The sequence below is a fragment of the Sebastes umbrosus genome, chromosome 3 (genome assembly GCF_015220745.1).
Source record: "Sebastes umbrosus isolate fSebUmb1 chromosome 3, fSebUmb1.pri, whole genome shotgun sequence".
NCBI lineage: Eukaryota > Metazoa > Chordata > Actinopteri > Perciformes > Sebastidae > Sebastes > Sebastes umbrosus.
Genome location: NC_051271.1, coordinates 28,097,480 through 28,115,984, shown reverse-complemented (window position 1 = coordinate 28,115,984; position 18,505 = coordinate 28,097,480). Strand labels below are relative to the sequence as shown.

Here is an 18,505-nt window from a genome sequence, read left to right as displayed (position 1 = left end):
TTACGACGCTTATCTGGGTTCATCCGCACACCCGCCGCTGGACACTTCAGATGCAGCGTTGCCATGATTTCATCTTATCAGACAGAAATACAGCCCGATTCTGAATGTAGTCAGCTCAAAGCCGCTCGGGCCATCTGCCAGTGGCTCGGCAGCCTCCAAACTTCTCTCCAACGCAGATGTCTCCGAAGTGGAAGTGGTGATGATTTAAGCATGATATCAATGCTTGGAGCCAAACTATCTCCACTATTTTAATATGAGAACCACAAAGCAGAGGGCTGCTGTGTTTTTCTACATGCAGCTACACGCAAAACAGTGCAGGTCATCGAGTTCTTTAGCATGGTGCTAAAGTACCAATAGCTAATGTGTTTGCAGAGTAAAGGGATGTATGGGACAAGAGAGCAGCATGTGTGAACTGTTAGAAAGAGTTTTTGAGAGTTTTGAGATTTTTGACTGAAGCTTGTCTCCATTAGACCCTCATTGCTTTGTGTTTCCCGCTGCACGGACCTCCCATACGAGACAGGAAACAAGACTATTCTCCCTCGAGAAGGCCACAGAACTAATAAGGAACGGGGCATTCTCTTGACATTTTTTTTTTTTACTTCAGACAAACCAGTTTGCTTGTGAGTGGTTGGAGGTTTGTAAAGCATAAGAGTGGGGGAAGGACAAGGAGAACCTATGATGAGAAGAAGATAGACAGACAGAGATGAAAAGAAAAAAAATAGATAGTCTCTTGCTCTTTTTGTGAAGCATAACATCTGCTGAGGGAGCAGATTCTGGGTCACCTCCATCACCTACCTCGGTTAATCATAACACACAGCTTCACACACGCTTGCATGCACGGACACACAAACACACCCGCACACACACTCTTGAGACTGTCACTAGAGCCAAGTGCACCTGATCTGCCTACACTACCTGAACAGAGAGCTGTATGAGGGTCCTTAAAGGACATAAATCAAATTTGTGCACATGGCTTCACGACTGTGTGAGATTTGAAGGGTCAGTTCACTAAATATTAAACATAGTATGAAGCTAAATACTGACTAAACAGACGATAAACAGTATTTTTATTCATTTGGGAGACACATTTCACCTTCAAAATAAGAGCTCCTATGTTAGTAATGTAACAAAAAGGACAAATAATGACAAAACCTTAAGAAAATACCTATGAGATCTTCTATTTTATAGTAGGGTATAATTCACCAAGCTAAGGTAATTTTCTTGAAAAAGGCTGCATGATTATGGCCAAATAGATATTCACGATTATTGTTGATCAATATTGAGACCACGATTATTATCATATCATGAATATTCATATATGTTTTAGGGACAGTATATTTTTATTTCAATTTCACATTTTAAATAAACAGAGCGCTGCTTTCACTTCCATGTTGTGCTTCATTCAAACCATCAAAATTTCTAAATGTCATCCTTTTACTTTGTTATTGTCAACTACAGTGGTTATTTGCATAAAAACACACAATTCAAATGATTAGGCAATAAATGATTGTATTTTTATTTATATATTTGCTTTGATTAAAACAAATCTTGGCATTAATAGTTTTAATTATATATTATAAGCTGCTTATAGCTGACTTTAGTGTCAGGAAGTTAAACAGGTCATAATTATCTCTCTCAAACAACCAGATTTATTCAAGTTTCTCGCCAAAAAATACATTTTACTAAATTACATTTTAATTCATGACAGCATTATAATTTACATAGAGCTTGAACGCATCATAATGTAACCCAATGGAACCTCTGTTAACATTAGCTCTTGAGCTCCGTGCTGTCGGCAGATGAGCCAGTCTCTGTGATGACTCTGAAGAGCATCATTACTATAAGTGTGTGATTAATTAGTTGTTCCAAATGTTTTTAAGGTTGTTCCTACACGGCTTTTATTGGACTTGCCGTTGTGACAAATTGCAGTTTAATGTCTTCACTCACACCGAACAACTTCCACACTGCCGACATATTGTGTGTGTGTGTGTGACGTTACTGACTGTGCTGCTGCGTGTCGACGTAAAACCATCGTGTGTGTTTGACCGGCAAGTCTCAGTTATGAGACTGCTGAAAACCGTCTGGCTTCAGTTGGCTGTTGATTGGTGGCTCTGTTAGTTTAGGAAGCGCTTGATTTATGCAGCAGAGCACGCAATATAAACGCCAATATCGCAGTCGATCATGTTCCTTTAATTGTGGGAAGCCAAAATCGTGATCGTATTCAATTAATTGTGCAGCCCTAACATGAAATACCAGTGATAAGTGAGAAAACATGTTTGTTTGTTTTTTGTCATTTGGGTGAACCGACCATTTAAAATTTGAATTATGTCCAAAGAACATGTAGTTTAAAGGCACAGTTTGGGTGTTGGGTTGTGTGAGGTACTTATCCATCGTCATATTTCCTGACAGGGCACTGAACTGAAAGTGAAACAGCTGTTTTTGCCAACTGAGTCTGGTGGCTTTGAAGAGAGCAGATAAGTTTCACTTTCAGTTCAGTTCCCCGAGATAAACCAGTGAAAATATTCTAGATATAGCGTATACACTTAAACTGATATTGATTATTTTTAGGCAAGTCTTTCTTTTAGGTGTCTAAAATACATTTTGCTGTCAGCCCCATCCACAGCAGTACATTGCTTTGCTCCCGTGCTGGTACCACTGTCTGTTTCTCCAAACTGGGGGCGTGCCGACCGTCATCTACTGTAGGTAATACACTGACTATGGATAAGTACCTCATAGAACCGCATTTCAAAACACCCAAACTATCCCTTTAAAATGGGAGGATAGAAAGTGAGTATTTTGTATAAAATACAAATTAAAATAAAGAGGAAAAAAGTCGTGATATTGGAGCTTCAGAGTGGTTGGCTGTCAGCCTCCATGTGGGGCAGAGCGGCTCACCGAGGCAGAAACAACATAATTAGAGCTCTGTTTAGCTCCATTACAGCCACTGCACTCCTGTCTCTGTTACCGCCTACTCTCCATACTCTGCCTAATAGCCCGCTCCTCATCACATAGAGGCTTATTGATTTAAACAGCATAATTGGAGGTGCTCGTGGCGGGGTTGCATGGACTGCATAACCTTAACGATGACCTTAATGATAATGGGGAGCGGTCTGTTTTCCTTATAGACTTCATTATCGGACATTTGATCGTTTGAGGTCCTTGATGTGTGATAAGTAGATTTTCAAATGATTCACTGTCGCACATTTCCACTCTACTTCCTTCTGCCTCTCCTTCCTGTTCTGTCTCTTTGTTTGTCCCCGGGACAAACATAAATATTGTGCACTTAAATGGAAATGTGTGGGAGGAGAGAGGCACGGTATTACTTCTGAAACACGGATAGTGAACGAGAAAGAAAATGAAAGGAGGCACACGCTGAGTTTGTGAAGAGGATGACAAATATGAATGAAAGGGACTGACAGACTGACGTTGTTTCATGCACTCTGCAGGGTGTTAATGCTTCCAATAAAAGGATAAAGCATTGTCAGGAATGTTTAATTCATTCAGTAGATGGAGGAGAAGAGGTACAACATTTTTTAGAGCAAAAAATCTGTAATGTGGCACGACTGTTGGGTGAAAACCAACCAACTTCCACAGCCTTTTGAGCCTTATTAAAAAAAAGCCCTCTGGAAAACAACTCAAAAATGCACCGCCATCAAGCAAGGCAGATTTTTTTATTCTATACTCACAGAAAAAGATGATACTTTAAAGATACAAAGATTACAACCAACCGCAGTGATACATTTCACCCAAAGGCAGCAACAAGCAGCTACTGCAAAACATTTGGAAGAGGATTTAATTGCTGGCGTCAACAACCTGGAGGTGCTACTACCCTGGAAAGAGAGATTTACACAGGCTAGAAAAGGCTTTAAGATATCCCCATTCCACAGCATGCTGGAGTGTGATGTAAGTGTGTACAGAGAGTGTAATATAGAAGTGTAGAGTGTAGAGTGTAATGTAAAACCTGCCTTAGAGGTCGATAAAGCTATCAGTTTGAGACAAGCTTGGGATTATGTGCTGTCCTCCTCTCAGTATTGTGGTTAACTAAAAACAGACACACAGACGCTGCCAGCACACACACACACACACACACACATGCACAAATGCACACATGCTCTCATATTCCCATGAAAATCAAGTAAATCTCTACATGTGACTGTGCAAACGAGGGAGGCTAGGAGATGAAATTACATAAACTGCAAATTACGAAGATCCTATTTAACCCCGAAAATACATGTTAGATCAAAACTGACCCAACTTAGAATTGATCATGTTATCCATAAGGCTGCATAATTCATATATTATGACAGAAACATGTTTTTAGTTGTTAAAAATAAGTTTTCTTCTAGATAATAAAATAAAAATAACATTTCACAGTAAGTACTCAGCAGCCATGAAGGACAAAACCGCTGATATTGCCACCAAATCAAATGAAAAGCCCAAAGCCAACAGTGGAACGGTCAGTCTCCCAATACTTTCTGACATCTCCAGCATGTCTGTCATTTTTCAAAAAAAGGCTCAGTAATTTCCTAAAACAGCTGGGCACTGTAGGTTTTGCCAAAAGTTACTCAAACAGAAGTAAATAGAGAATTTATTATAGGGACTATTTTCAGCAGCAAATGAAGACATGCTTGATTAATGCATGCTTTAGTGAGTATTTACAGCAGCAGGACGGTGTATATGGGATTGACTCTGAATGAAATGCAGTGTCCATGTTCATCATAATGAAGGAACATGTCACCCAGTCCAACAATGTGGCTCATTGATGTCTTTTTAATAAGTTAATGGAGGTTTATGGCACAGAGGAATACGATATATAAGGCTTTGGATACACATACTACATAGTATAGTAGCTTATGGTGTTTTTATGGGATTTGTTGACAATAAGAAAAATGTAGAATATCACTAAACTGGATTGAAAGCAGTTGTTTGACCCATTTTCTACGGTTACTTGAGTCCATAGCTGTCTTGATAAGGCTCCATCCCATATTCATATTTATATCATTCACAGAGAAATTCCTCCGTGTATTTCATCATAAACATATTTCATCCTGGTGCAGTTTAATCTCGCAGATTGTGTACCAAACATGAAGAAAATCCGCCTGCAGGAGCATGTAAACTGTCTGTGTGTTCTTCTGCTTTGCTGCTCAGTCGATAAGAGCTGCATGTGATCGTAAAGAGGAAGGTTATTACTGTAACACCATAAGATAAAAGGTCTGTTGCAGGAAGACAAAACAGCAGCAGCTCGCTGTTTTGTTGTTTGCTCTTTCAAAATGAAGGTGCTAATCTTTGTGCTGTGATAACACAACAGGCTATTGATGTTTGGCTCAAATCTCTGTCAGGTACGGCAATTCAATACCATGGACACAAACACACACAGAAACACACTCGGCCTGATGCAGATACATCATCTTCATCATCAGAAGCACAGAGACTGGAACAGAGTGGAATTTGAAACGTTTTAGCCAAAAATGTTTCCATCGTCAAGGTGTTTTTTGCAGAAACGTTTCAGATTTCGTTTTGTTCTCCAACTTCGCGAGTGAAGACGGTCAACTGGTGCCGCAGGAAATGCACCGGCCATAAAAAAATCAACACGCAAACACAAACAAACGTGTTACTGTGAAAAAATCTCTGTGTTCCCTGAAGGCAACTCGCCTCGTCCTCACCTCAGACCCACTTCCCCCTGCCGTCCAAACTCATTATCCAATCATCTGTCCAGCTCCCGCGATTGATGCTTTTATGCGGCAGTAAATTGTTGTTGTAGAAATGTGTAGAGAAAAAAAACATGCTTTTGTTGACTTTTGCACAGGAGATTGATCGCTTGCTGGTGTGCTTGTGTGAATGACAGTTGTTTTTTAATGCTGTTATAACTCAAAAAGTCAAATTCAAGCTTTTGTGTTAATCAAACCAATTGAATGGGCTCACAATATTTGTTCATGAAAAGCTGGCATTGTGACATGGTTTTCATCAGACAGCTGTGATATGTGTGTAGGCGCATGTGATTTGTAAGTGTGAAAGAGAAGCAGTATATCACCGATTAATTTTTTCTGTTCGTTGATTCTCGACATCTTCATTATTTCACTCCTTCTCTCTTTCAGTTGCAGTGCAAATGACCCTAAACACACACACACACACACACATTCTTCCCACTAACAAGCTCTTCCATATCGTGTGTGTAGGCCACGCGGTGAGATAGCGCAGAGACCGCCTCATGTGTCGGGCCTCCTCCGTGTTCTGGTCCCCACCGACCCCCATCCTCCCTGCGTCAGTGGGATGTCCCAGGTGTGTCTCCTCTTGGCCTTGCTTATGCTCTGCAGCTGCACAAAGGTACGACTCGCGGCCTCTCTCTCTGTTTCACGCACCCACATACAGACAGTAGATGATGACTGTAGATTAAGCCTCAGGAAGTTTCTTCCTTCTGCAGGTCTCCTCTACTAACTCCCTGGAGCTTGTGAAGGAGCAGTGGAGCGGCTATAAAAACCAGTGCCTGGACTACATCAACGTCACGCCCCCCGCCGCAGGTGAGCCCGTCCCGTCCCGGCATGAGCTTGTGTCTGAACGGGATGCATGCCAGAGAATGAAGCCTGACCTACTGTAATGTAAGCACAGATTTCACAGATGTGCTCTCCACCGCAGGGCTGGTGTGTAACAGGACCTTTGACCTGTACGCCTGCTGGCCTGATGGACTCCCAGGAACAACTGTCAATGTCTCCTGCCCGTGGTTCCTGCCATGGTACCGCAAAGGTGTGTGTGTCAAGATAAGATAAGATAAACTTGATTAATCCCAAGGGAAATTACTGTGCAGCAGTTGCAGTTAGGGCTGTCGCAATAGCCACAATATTGACAAGCCAAAAGCAGGAGATGGCAAGCAACAGCCACAACCGCAATGTTCACGTCTTTTCTTTTTTGAATTCTTTGCAATGGAAGTGCCGCATTTTTACAGTTTGCTACAAACAGCAGCAGTATGACGAGGTGCTGAGCTTCTATTCTGCGCTGAGCGCTGCTTGTTTGGTGTTTTTTTTCTGGTCGTCGAGAGTTGAAAAATGTTCAAATTTGAGTAAAACTCCACAATGACCAACCATCACATCCTACATGTAGCTACAGTTGCTGGACAAGAACAACAACAATGGAGGAGAAATGATTATACACAGACCGGTGGGTTCGTCCTTTCTCCATTACGTGTTCCAGCTTTCCCTTCATCCAGAGTAAATACTCTACGTTGTGCCGACATTTTGATATTCGTATCATATCAACCAGCAACCAAAATGCAGCTGGAAAAAACGCTGCGCCTCATTGCCCGTCTGTGTTCTGCATTTAACAATAAACAAGTATTTAGTTAGTTTTAAAACTGTCATCTTTGTCATTTAAAAAGCAACAATATACCTGATAATAACCTAATATTAAAACTTATTTATACAGCAATACAATTGTGCAATATAAGTTGCAGTAATAACGCATGTACGACAGCCCTAGTTGCAGTACAAAGTGGGAAAGAGTGCAAGTATAGGGAGTGCAAATAAACATAAATATAAACAATATAGATTCTCAGTAAGGTGCAAAAAACAAATGTGTACAATGCCTGTCATAATATATAATAATACAATATGTATTGAATTAAAATTAGTAATTCCAAAAGCTGTGTGTAGAAACTATCCCTTTTTCAAACAAGAGCTCCTCTTCAACACCTTCATAAGTACAAAAAAAGTACTGACGTCAGATCGTTAGAGAAATGCAGGGATATTGTGCCCCTCCAAGGGCACGATGTGGGAGCAGAAATTCAGAGAAAGAGCTCTTCAAAGTGCTCTCATTTAAAGTCATTCTGTGGACTGAGTAGTGAATGGATAATGCTGTGCAATGGCAACACCAGCTCATCGTACTGTATGTCCTTGTCATTCAGTGAGATGAAAGAAATCTGCAATCTGTTGAATGCCGTACTGAATAGCGTGTACAGTTGTTGCAAAGAGTGGATGAGGTAGTAATTGTGTGTGAAGGCCACATATGAGTCAGCTATCACTCTACTATCCACCTAAGAGTGGTGTCAAAACTTCACACAATCCGTGTTTCTATTTACATAGTTTTATTCTCATTTTTAAATATGGCTTTAGAAAAGCTGTGATGAAAGCTTGATAGAAACTGTGTTTTTTGCAACATTTCAAAAGTTCGGTTAAAATTCGCTTGACATTTGAATGGAAACACGGCTACTGTGTCTCCAGGAGCAGCTCACCTATCCTGGGGAGCTTTCTGGGACATTTTCCTTTGGTGTGCACTGGCTTGTGTCTCAGATAGTTACATGTTACATGTAGAATTAGTTATTTTCATGTTCAGGTTTCTTCCAGGTGGTTTGGAGACACTGAACTAGACTAGCAGCCTGGCAGGTTTCTCCATGGTTGTATCAAGGGAACTGGATACAGCGTTGGAGGCGGGGCCCCGTTCATTCCTATGAAAGTTGCTCAGTGGCGCATGATGCCAAAATGGCTCGACTTCCAAATGGAAAAGTACCCAGATCTTCCACATCCATTTGGCCCAGGGAGCAGGCGCTGTCTAGCGCTCATTCATATGAACTGAGGAAGAGAAATAACTCCGGATTCGGCTATTAATGCGTTTTACAACTTTTAGGACCTAATGATTTAAATAAGGACTATTAGAGTGTTCGTACTGGGAAGTTGATTTAAATATCCGACAAGTTACAGACGTCTCTTTCCCAATGTAAGTCTATGGGAAAAAGTATTTTTGGGCCCAATGGCATCATGTGACAGACACGGAAGTTGTAATACCACCATTTGGCCTCTACGAAAATTGGGTTCAACGACCGGCGCTCTTCCTGGGGGTTTGGGTTTCTCTCTGTTCTTCTATCTGTCTTCTACAGGAAGTGTAGAGAGCCAAACCACCTCTTCCTCTCTTACGACAACTGGCTCTAGAGAGGGCCATTCACGTTTTCACATCGGCCACTGTAGCAATCCTACACGCTTGGCACATGGGAGAAGTTGTAATCTGCAACCTCACCACTAGATACCGCCAAATCCTACACACTGGACCGTTAAGCAATTAATAAAGACAATAATCTGCAGATTAATTAAAGAATTTTGAACTATCGTTTCCAACGTCAAGAATGAACTTTAATGATCATCAATTTCTGTTTGTTTCAGATAAAATAATGTCACTAAATATTTATTTTCCTACAAACAAATGATTGTGTGAGCGACTTCTGAACAGTGGGAGGTACACTTGCCATCCTAATGCGAAATCTCATAACGTGAGTCTCTGTGTGAACAGTTCAGCAGGGTCTGGTCTACAGAATCTGCAATGAAGAGGGTCAATGGGCGCCAAAGAATACCAGCGAGTGTGAGGACGACCCTGGTGAGGTGTGTGTGTATACAGTACAGTGTGTTTGTGTGCATGTGTGTGTGTGTGTGTGTGAGGTAACAGTTACCATGTGTGAAGCTGCTTGGCGTGGCAGATGGTTAGACGATATTGTGACTGTGACTGTCTTGACACTTTAACTTGACAAGAGCGTGTGAAAATCCTCCCATCTGTTCAAATACTCTTTAGGACCCTTTTTACATATTTAGTGCCAAATTGAATCTACACCGTGTGTGTGTGTGTGTGTGTGTGTGTGTGTGTGTGTGTGTGTGTGGGTGTGTATAAAGGCAATGCATGCAAGTAACTGACTCTGTCTCTCCTGTTGGTTCTGCAGCAGCAGTACGGCCGCATCCTCAGTCAGTTACGGATCATGTATACGGTGGGCTACTCGCTCTCCCTGGGAGCTCTGCTGCTGGCCCTGGGAATCCTCATCACCTTCAGGTACAACATGTGCGAGCAGCAAACAGGGGAGGGAGGAGGAGGAGGAGGAGGAGGAGGAAATAGGTAGAGGAATGGAAAGAAAAGGAAAGGAATGAATCAACAAGGGGGGTTGAAGGACGATGAGAAAAAGGAAAGAGGTAACCAAGGAAAGAAAAAAGTGCGGTCGGAAGAAAGAAGGGAATGACAGAGGGAAAGAAGGGAGAAATTAAGTGATAAAAAGATAATACAAGTAGGGAAGGAAGGAAGAGTGAGGAAATGGATAGAAGAAAGAGAATATATGAAGGGAAGAACGATGGAAAAAAGAAATAGGGAACAAAGTAAAGAAGGAGGGAAGGAAAGGAATAAAGATAGGAAAAAGAGAAGAAGGAAGGGGGTGGGAGAGAGATAAATAAGAACAAAGGAAGAGAAAAAGAAGCAAGAATGAATGAATGATGAATAAAAAGAGTGTGATAAAGGAGGAAACCAAGGAAGGAAACAAAGCCAGGAAAAAAAGGAGGGGAAAACAAGGAAGGGAAGGAGAGAATCAAAAAGGAACAAATACAACATATCAAAGTCAAAAGCTGTCACACACACACACAAACTGTCACCTGTGCACCAGGAAGCTCCACTGTATGAGGAACAACATCCACATGAACCTGTTTGCCTCCTTCATCCTGAGAGCCGTGTCCATCCTGGTCAAAGACGCCCTGCTGACCCTCACACTGGACCCCCGGAGCAGCAGCGACAACCAGCAAGCCTGGATCAACATACCGGTCAGAGCAAACACACCACGCCAGCTTATCTGCTAGGAAATGTGTTCATGTGCAGCTATTTAGCATGAGAGAAATATCACATCACACTAGTGCATTAACACTGTAAATGAAACATTAATGCAAAATAGTGCATAATGAAAAGAACAGTAATAATAATGAGACACAGGGTTGCGCCACATTCAGAGGCTACGCCATATTTCTTGAGTATCTGTATTTTTTTTATGGCAGAAGTTCCACCTTTTTTGGGACATCTCAGCAATTCAGTATAGTGTTTAATCTTCTACAGCTATCACACATAAAACTTCATATGCTGCTGGTAAGGAGAAGGAGCTATTATTATATTATCTGCTGAGCCCCTCTACCAGTAATTCATGTTTTGGACCAAGTGTCATTTTCCAGAAATATATCTTCAATTAGTTGTGCAATACTGTATTGATTCTCCTAACCTTAACCTCTTAAAAATCTGACAGCCCGTCGTCGAGCTCGGACGCTATTGGATCTTTCGGAGGTTGTTGCGGGCTCAGTTTTAAAGCTAGAGTGAAGGTACTTGACTCTTGGCTTGGCTTGTTGCTAAGCAGGCTAAATAACGCTTCAAAGTTACAATACATTTTGGCATGGCGATATTCAAAGGGGTCCCTTGGCCTCTGACCTCAAGATATGTGAATGGAAATGGGTTCTATGGGTACCCACGAGTCTCCCCTTTACAGACATGCCCACTTTATGATAATCACATGCAGTTTGGGGCAGTATAAATGTGTTATTCCTGCTTATTTTAAAATGGTTTATTTCTGGTTTGTTTTTATACTATGACAGTTTTCCTAAAGTTAAACCAAAAAAGAAATCCCAATATATCGCCTTGTTTACAGTATTGCAATATATTGAATCATTACACCAGTATTATGATGTGTATCGTATCGCCAGATTCTTGCCAATACACAGCCCTACTTGAAATGTCCCATATGTGTTCATAAAGAAGACATTTGAACTTGTGAAACAGAAATTGTTGATATCAGGGAGGGAGGGAGAGAAAATCAAGAAATCCCTACACATTCTGATTTCTTGACTTTGCTCCTTTCTTGCTGAGTAGCTCTACATTTGCATCAGCGGGATATACAATACAGTATATGTCATATAAAATGGTACAAATGGCATTGTGTCTGCATCAGTCCACAGTAAGTTTAAGCAATAGGCAACTAAAAATGTCCTGTAAATGTGATTTGCTGCTTTTTTTGCCGAGTGCAAGAGACATTGGAAATGCATTCACGGTTATGTTGTAACTTTAATTGCTGTGGAGGATTGTGAGCGGAAAAGAGAGGAAACTATATGTGGATGCCAGAATCAAACAATTCATGTGAAGGACAGCACTCCTTGTCCTCTGAACGCTGAACCGCTGTCGTAAGCCAACAGTTGAGCATCGCATTGTGCTGCAGTCTGACTCAGAGTTAATGCAACGGAACTGAAGCAGAATATTTGTCAGCCGTGGCCCCCTCAGAGCTCTGATTTAAAGTGACATTTTCTACTTTTGTACTATCAGAAAACGTGTCACCTTGACTTATTGTTCGTGTCCCCACCGCCCCTGTTCTGTGTCGTGTGTCAGGCTGTTACGTGGTGTCGAGGCGCCTTGGTGATGATGCAGTACAGCGTGATGGCCAACAACTATTGGCTGTTGGTGGAGGGCATCTACCTGCACAGCCTGCTGGTCATCACCGTGTTCAGCGAGAGGAAGTACTTCTACATTTATCTGGCCATTGGCTGGGGTAAGGACCACAACTGTTACACAGTCATACTAACGATGCTCCGCTTATTACAGAAGATGTGTTTCTGTTCTTTTCTGGTAGACAAATATTGGTCAGTTTAGTGAGAAGAGTCAACAGGATTACGACCCAAAGTGTTCAGATAGATCAGTTGTAGCAAACAGACTCTGTCAGGCAGTAGTTAACAGGAACAGTCATCAGCAACAGGAAGTCAGTCAGGTACAGGAATGGTTAACAGGTTAATAGACTAATAAGCAAATACAGAGCAGCTGTGTGCACAGGTGACCGTTCTCAGGGTGAGTCAGTGATAGTGATAACAATCACAGAGGGCATGTAGAGGACAGGTGACCGTTCTCAGGATGAGTCAGTGATAGTGATAACAATCACAGAGGGCATCTAGAGGACAGGTGTGGTATGACAGTCTCTGGAATGACAACACCAGGTGAGTACACAAGCAAACACACAGACTATTGTGTATAGAGGGACAAGCAGAGATGGGTGAGAGATAGTGGCAGATTTATTATTAACTTACATTATAAAACATTTTAAAAAATCGATGTAGCAGTATCAGAGATATCGTCTGTGTTCAAAATCACATACTAACATACTATTCATACCAAGTATGATGTAAAATTGAGAATGTAGTGCATTCATACTGCATAGTATGTGGATTTAGTGTACGCAAGAAATGCCCATAAGTACATTATGCAGCGTGAGCTTACTGGACATTGTCAACTGCCCCACTTCACTTCATTAAGTTTTAAGATATTTTCAGGCGAGAAAATAACCATTCAGATTCCCAATATGTGATCAAAATTACACCTGTTTGGAAATTTAGGGTGTCAGAAAATATCGATACATATGAGTATCGCAATATTTTGTTTTGCGATACCGTATCGATTCTCCAAAAAGCTGTATCGATTTGTAATTAACCTCTTAAAAAACTTGCTGGCCCACCAGCCGACCCAACCGCTATTCTGTCTTTCAGAGGTTGTAGCAGGGTCAGTTTTAAAGCTAGAGTGAAGTTACTGGCATCATATGAAACTAGAAAACCTAGGGAATACATTACATTATACAGTTACAAGGAAGTCTAAATGACGCTCCAAAGTTAGGCTAAAACCTGGCATGGCCATTTTCAAAGGGGTCCCTTGACCTCCGACCTCAAGATATGTGAATGAAAATGGGTTCTATGGTACCCACGAGTCTCCCCTTAAAAGACATGTCCACTTTATGATAATTACATGCAGTTTGGGGCAAAAAATATGCTGTTTTTTGAATGCAGTATAAATGTGTTATTTTCGCCTATACTAAAAATGGTGTATTTGAATAGTTCTGTATACTGGGGTCATTAAACAGTCTTTGTATTGCATACATTCGGGTATTGTAAAGCTGAGACTCTTGTGGATCCAATGAGTCCAATTGTATTCATGTGTAATGATGTTTGTCCCCATGGTAGACCATTTCACATAGTGATTTTTTTTTATACATATGGTGTGTCTTTATACCAGTTTTCCTAAAATTAGATATCGCAATATATCGCAATACATTGAATCGTTACCCCTGTATCATGTTACATATCATATCGGCAGATTCTTGCCAATACACAGCCCTAGTGTTTGGAGATGTGACGGCGTCGCTGGCGAGGTGCTTTGAGAACGGCCCGGCCGTGATACGTCTTGCTTCAGTGTGAACAGTCTGCTGGTAAAATCATACTTAATCGTTCATTTAGTAGGCGGTATGCAGTACAAACTGATTATCTCCGACAGGAGATAATGAGATTGGCCGTGTGTGTGTGTGTGTGTGTGTGCATCTCTGTGTCTATCCACGGCTAATTTTGCGTACTGCTGCACCAAACTGCATAATATTTTGGGTGCTCATTTATGGCTGCATGCTCAAAGACCTCTGCTTGTAGTCTTCAGACCCGACCGGTGCTGACTCAAGTGACATCACGTTATCAGATCTCCCACAGCTCCCTCTGGAGCCATAAACGGCTTTTTTTTTTCACTTCACAGTAGTGAGCTATAAACACACTTTGATGTGTAAAATTGGTGGAATTCCCCTTTAAAGTGAAGACTGTGGGGTTTCTAATACATGTAAATAGTTTCTTAATCTACCGCCTACTGATTTTAATAATATATTATTTCAAAGATCCACAGGACACATTATAAAAAACACATTCATAAGCCCAGAGCAGCTTTGGTTAATCATTTAAGACCTGTTTTCTTGAAAACTTCAACTTAATGTTCTTATTATCTCTAAATAAATAATGACTGTTTTTATTAAGTTTTCCTCTTGCTATTCTGAGATAATTGAATCATATAGTTATCTTTAATGAGTCATTGTAGCTGACAGAACAGATGATGTCCGAAGAAGAGACCGGGTTCATGAACAGATTCGATTTTGCTTTACACAGCCAGTCATATTGAGAGACCTTTTAAAGTCATCCTCGTGCAAGAGGAGAATAGAAATATTTGTCCTGAGATAATGAGATTTTAAACTCATCATCATAAATAATGTGAAATAATACAATACAATTATGTCAGCATGATAAGTGGATTAAATAATAAATATAGAACAAACTATAATTTGTTAAACATATTAGTTTTGTGTACAAAAAGTAATAATGAAGCTTTGGGGTGAATGATCTACCAGGAGCACTGACGTCATCACTAAGCTGGTAAAATGACGACAATCTCAACAACCTTATGTCTTACAAAGTTTTACTCTGTTTGCTTTCACATATGACCTCTCTGTCATTCCCAGGTGCACCACTCATATTCGTGTTGCCGTGGATCACAGTGAAATATCTGTACGAGAACGATGAGTGAGTTGCTTTTCATAATAACATTTTCTTAATAATGTTGTCACATCAAATGAAAGGCGGTTGAGATGTAACATCTTTTATCTGCGACCTTTGAGAATTCATACTATAGTTTATGAATGTGTGATTACTCTTTGGATACGGTATGATAACAGCAATAACTTACCATGCAAAATGTGTTTGTGTGTGTGTGTGTGTCTGTGTGTGTGTGTGTGTGTGTGTGTGTGTGTGTGCAGGTGCTGGGAGAGGAATATTAACATGGGATATTGGTGGATCATTCGTTCTCCTATACTGTTTGCTTATCTGGTAAGACTACATTTGTCTGTTTGTCTCATACCCTCATATTCTCTGTCTGGCAGTTTACAATTGAAAACTGTGATGAAGGAAATTCAAGTCCAGAGTGTGCGCACACACACACACACACACACACACACACACAGCGGCAGACATTCACCAACTGTGTCTTGGCAGATGTTGCTGTGAATAGAGATACTGAAAGGTACCAAATGCTTGTGTTTGGGTGCGTGTGTGCTTTTTGGAAAGTATGTAGATGGAGCAGATGGACTTGGACTCGTATTTATGCAGCGCCTTTCTAGTCTACCGACCACTCAAAACGCTTTACACTACCATGAAAACATTCACCCATTCACACACACTGATGGTAGAGGCTGCCATACAAGGTGGAGATAATCTAATGCTCATTCACACACACTCACACACCATTGGCTCAGTCTTCGGGAGCAATTGGGGGTTCAGTATCTTGCCCAAGGACACTTCCATATGCAGACTGGAGGAGCTGGGGATCGAACTCCCGGTCTTCCAATTAGTGGAGGAACATTCATCATAAAACATTGACTCACCTAATAATTAGGGATGTGACTGTGAGGAAATTTTCCCACCGGTGAAAAAACTTGTGATAACACCGGTGTTACCGATTACACCGGACATTTTACACGCAAAGATGACGGTCAATATCTGTACAGCGCTTACTTTGATCTTTAACATCGGATGACTGTGTGTCTGGCCTCTCCGGTAGAGCTTTCGCTGCGGGGCTGCAGGTTTCCACCCTGCGCTGCTCCGTTGCACACACCGAAATATTGCGAAATAGGCGCTTTTGCTTTTCGTTTTGACACCAAATCCTCCGCCATCGTCTTGTCTGTCAACTCTCTCTCGTCCCGTGTGTGTGAAATATGTTACTGTTACTCTGTGCTGAGACTACGTACGGAGCAAACCGATAGTGGGTATGTAATGTAATCGGTGTGTGCCCGACCACTGTGTAACACCGGTAACACTGACTACCGCGGCAAGCCTACTAATAATTACACTTAATTTCCCAGCATTCAGTCTCGTACTTCAGTAACATTATGATCTCTCCTCACTGACTACTTAAGATTATGTGGACAGAACGCCACTCTGTGTAGTCAGGCGTTGCTTCTAACTATGATTTTATGAAGTAAAAAATAAATAAAATCGGCCAGATGTTCAGTCAAGTGTTTGGACTAATTTTAGATCTCCTGGGGGAGACGGAGTGTGACATGACTCTTTTTCATGCTCTCACTGCAGTGCACTATATGCACTAATATAGCAATAAATTACTCACACTTTTAGTCCACCACAATAATAAAAACATAACTGGCAGTTAACCGAACTGGTCTTGAATAAGGCCACTGATTCATTTATGAATAAAGCAGAAAAAACGTGGTTGGGAGTATGTACTCTTTTTTTGTGAAACATTTATTTCAATATGGATAATCTTTTTTGCATATGTTTTTTATTTGAGTCAATAACTATGCCTGATATCTAGCCCGTAACGGGAGACTTTGACCAATCACAGGTCATTTCAGAGAGAGAGCGTTCCTATTGGCTGTGCTCCGGTCATGTGACCGGAACTTGGCTTTCCTTCCACAGATTTCACAATGGCGTCTGCGTCACAAACTTTCTTATTTTACAGCTAAACAGTACACTACAAGATGTTTTTTAAAACATTTGAGGAGAGAAATAGGCGTTACAGTAACAGAATATTGATTCATATTTGATCAGCGCTGCCTAGTTTGACCGTTTAGTCGGAGTTCACGACTGATTGACAGCCGGCTCTCATAGAAGGCAGCTGGACAGCGTACCTGAGATCAGCTCTTACTGCTTGTTTTCCTCCGGTCTGTGAAATCTTGCAGATGCCGTTAGGAGCACCGGAGGACACAAAGGCACATGATTTTTTTCAGATTACCTGCTTCATGTACTACTGTCACGATATAGCAACCGTTTTATAAAAATAACTTTTTTTAATCATATTTGCTCCAATCTCGCCTACTTCAGCTTTAACGCATGTAGACTATCGTTTATATAGTCTCTTTGGTTTTCATGCACATTGATCTACACACCCCTACCCACCAACACACACACACACACACACACACACACACTCTCTCACACACACACACACACACGCACACACACGCACACACACACACACACACACACACACACACACACACACACACAGAAATAAGTCGTGGAATTCCTCTTGTGTGTTTCCTGCCTCTTGTTCCCATAGAGACAAACAACATTATGGATGGACACACTTATGAGCACAAGTGCACATTAAGCGTAACAGTAGCAACCTTTGTGACCTCATGCAAAGGCGTACGTGTGCACACACACACACACACACACACACACACACACACTGAAATATTCAGAAACCCGTATGTTTCCTGGATTGTGTAGGTCACACAGTTTGTGCTCTCTGGAAAAATTCTCTTTATCGTAATCTCTGGAATAGTTGCCGTACGGGTGGGTAACGTCATATGTCATCCTCCAGCACCAAACACAACCCTGCAGTTCAACGATTGTTCACACGCACACACACACACACACAGATTCACACCAACTGTGTTTCTGTGCACTCAAACACACACATTCACACAAACTCGTCTGTTAAGACAACGTACACACGTTACCAAATTTGGAGCGTTAATAACTTGAGTGCTGTAATAATTAATGCGCTCTGTCATTGGAGAGGGTCTGCACTAGATCACAATGTGTGTGTGCGTTTGTGTGTATGCGTGCGTGCATGTGTGTGTGTGTGTGTGTGTGTAGCCAGTTCAAATCCTTCAGTGCACGAAAAAGACTGGAGACGTTTTTTGTTCTCTCTTATTATGTCATCTATACCTCTACTGAAGATATTTTGCATCATTTAACTCTCTTCTTTTTTCAGATTAACTTCTTCATATTCATACGAATTATCAAAATCCTGATGTCTAAACTCAGAGCTCATCAGATGAGATACACTGACTACAAGTTCAGGTGAGTTTCACCTGAATCTTGACTCTGAAGGTCGTAAATGATGGTGGTGGTGGCTAACCTTTCTGGTGTCTTGTGAT

The 18,505-nt window shown here is 41.3% G+C and overlaps 1 protein-coding gene across 2 annotated transcripts in view; it reads left to right on the top strand.

The window, feature by feature from the left end:
• Positions 1 to 18,505, top strand: part of gcgrb (glucagon receptor b) — a 59,475-nt gene that overhangs the window by 35,955 nt on the left and 5,015 nt on the right. The window contains exons 2-11 of one of the 2 annotated variants that reach the window (XM_037763909.1): positions 6,177 to 6,324; positions 6,422 to 6,518; positions 6,634 to 6,741; positions 9,271 to 9,359; positions 9,695 to 9,798; positions 10,397 to 10,550; positions 12,148 to 12,307; positions 15,068 to 15,128; positions 15,362 to 15,431; positions 18,340 to 18,428. In XM_037763909.1, coding sequence (XP_037619837.1) covers positions 6,271 to 6,324; positions 6,422 to 6,518; positions 6,634 to 6,741; positions 9,271 to 9,359; positions 9,695 to 9,798; positions 10,397 to 10,550; positions 12,148 to 12,307; positions 15,068 to 15,128; positions 15,362 to 15,431; positions 18,340 to 18,428 — 986 coding nt within the window. In that variant the 5' untranslated portion in view covers positions 6,177 to 6,270. Of the gene's footprint in view, positions 1 to 6,176; positions 6,325 to 6,421; positions 6,519 to 6,633; positions 6,742 to 9,270; positions 9,360 to 9,691; positions 9,799 to 10,396; positions 10,551 to 12,147; positions 12,308 to 15,067; positions 15,129 to 15,361; positions 15,432 to 18,339; positions 18,429 to 18,505 lie in introns of both variants that reach the window. The other variant, XM_037763908.1, reaches the window with a different exon arrangement.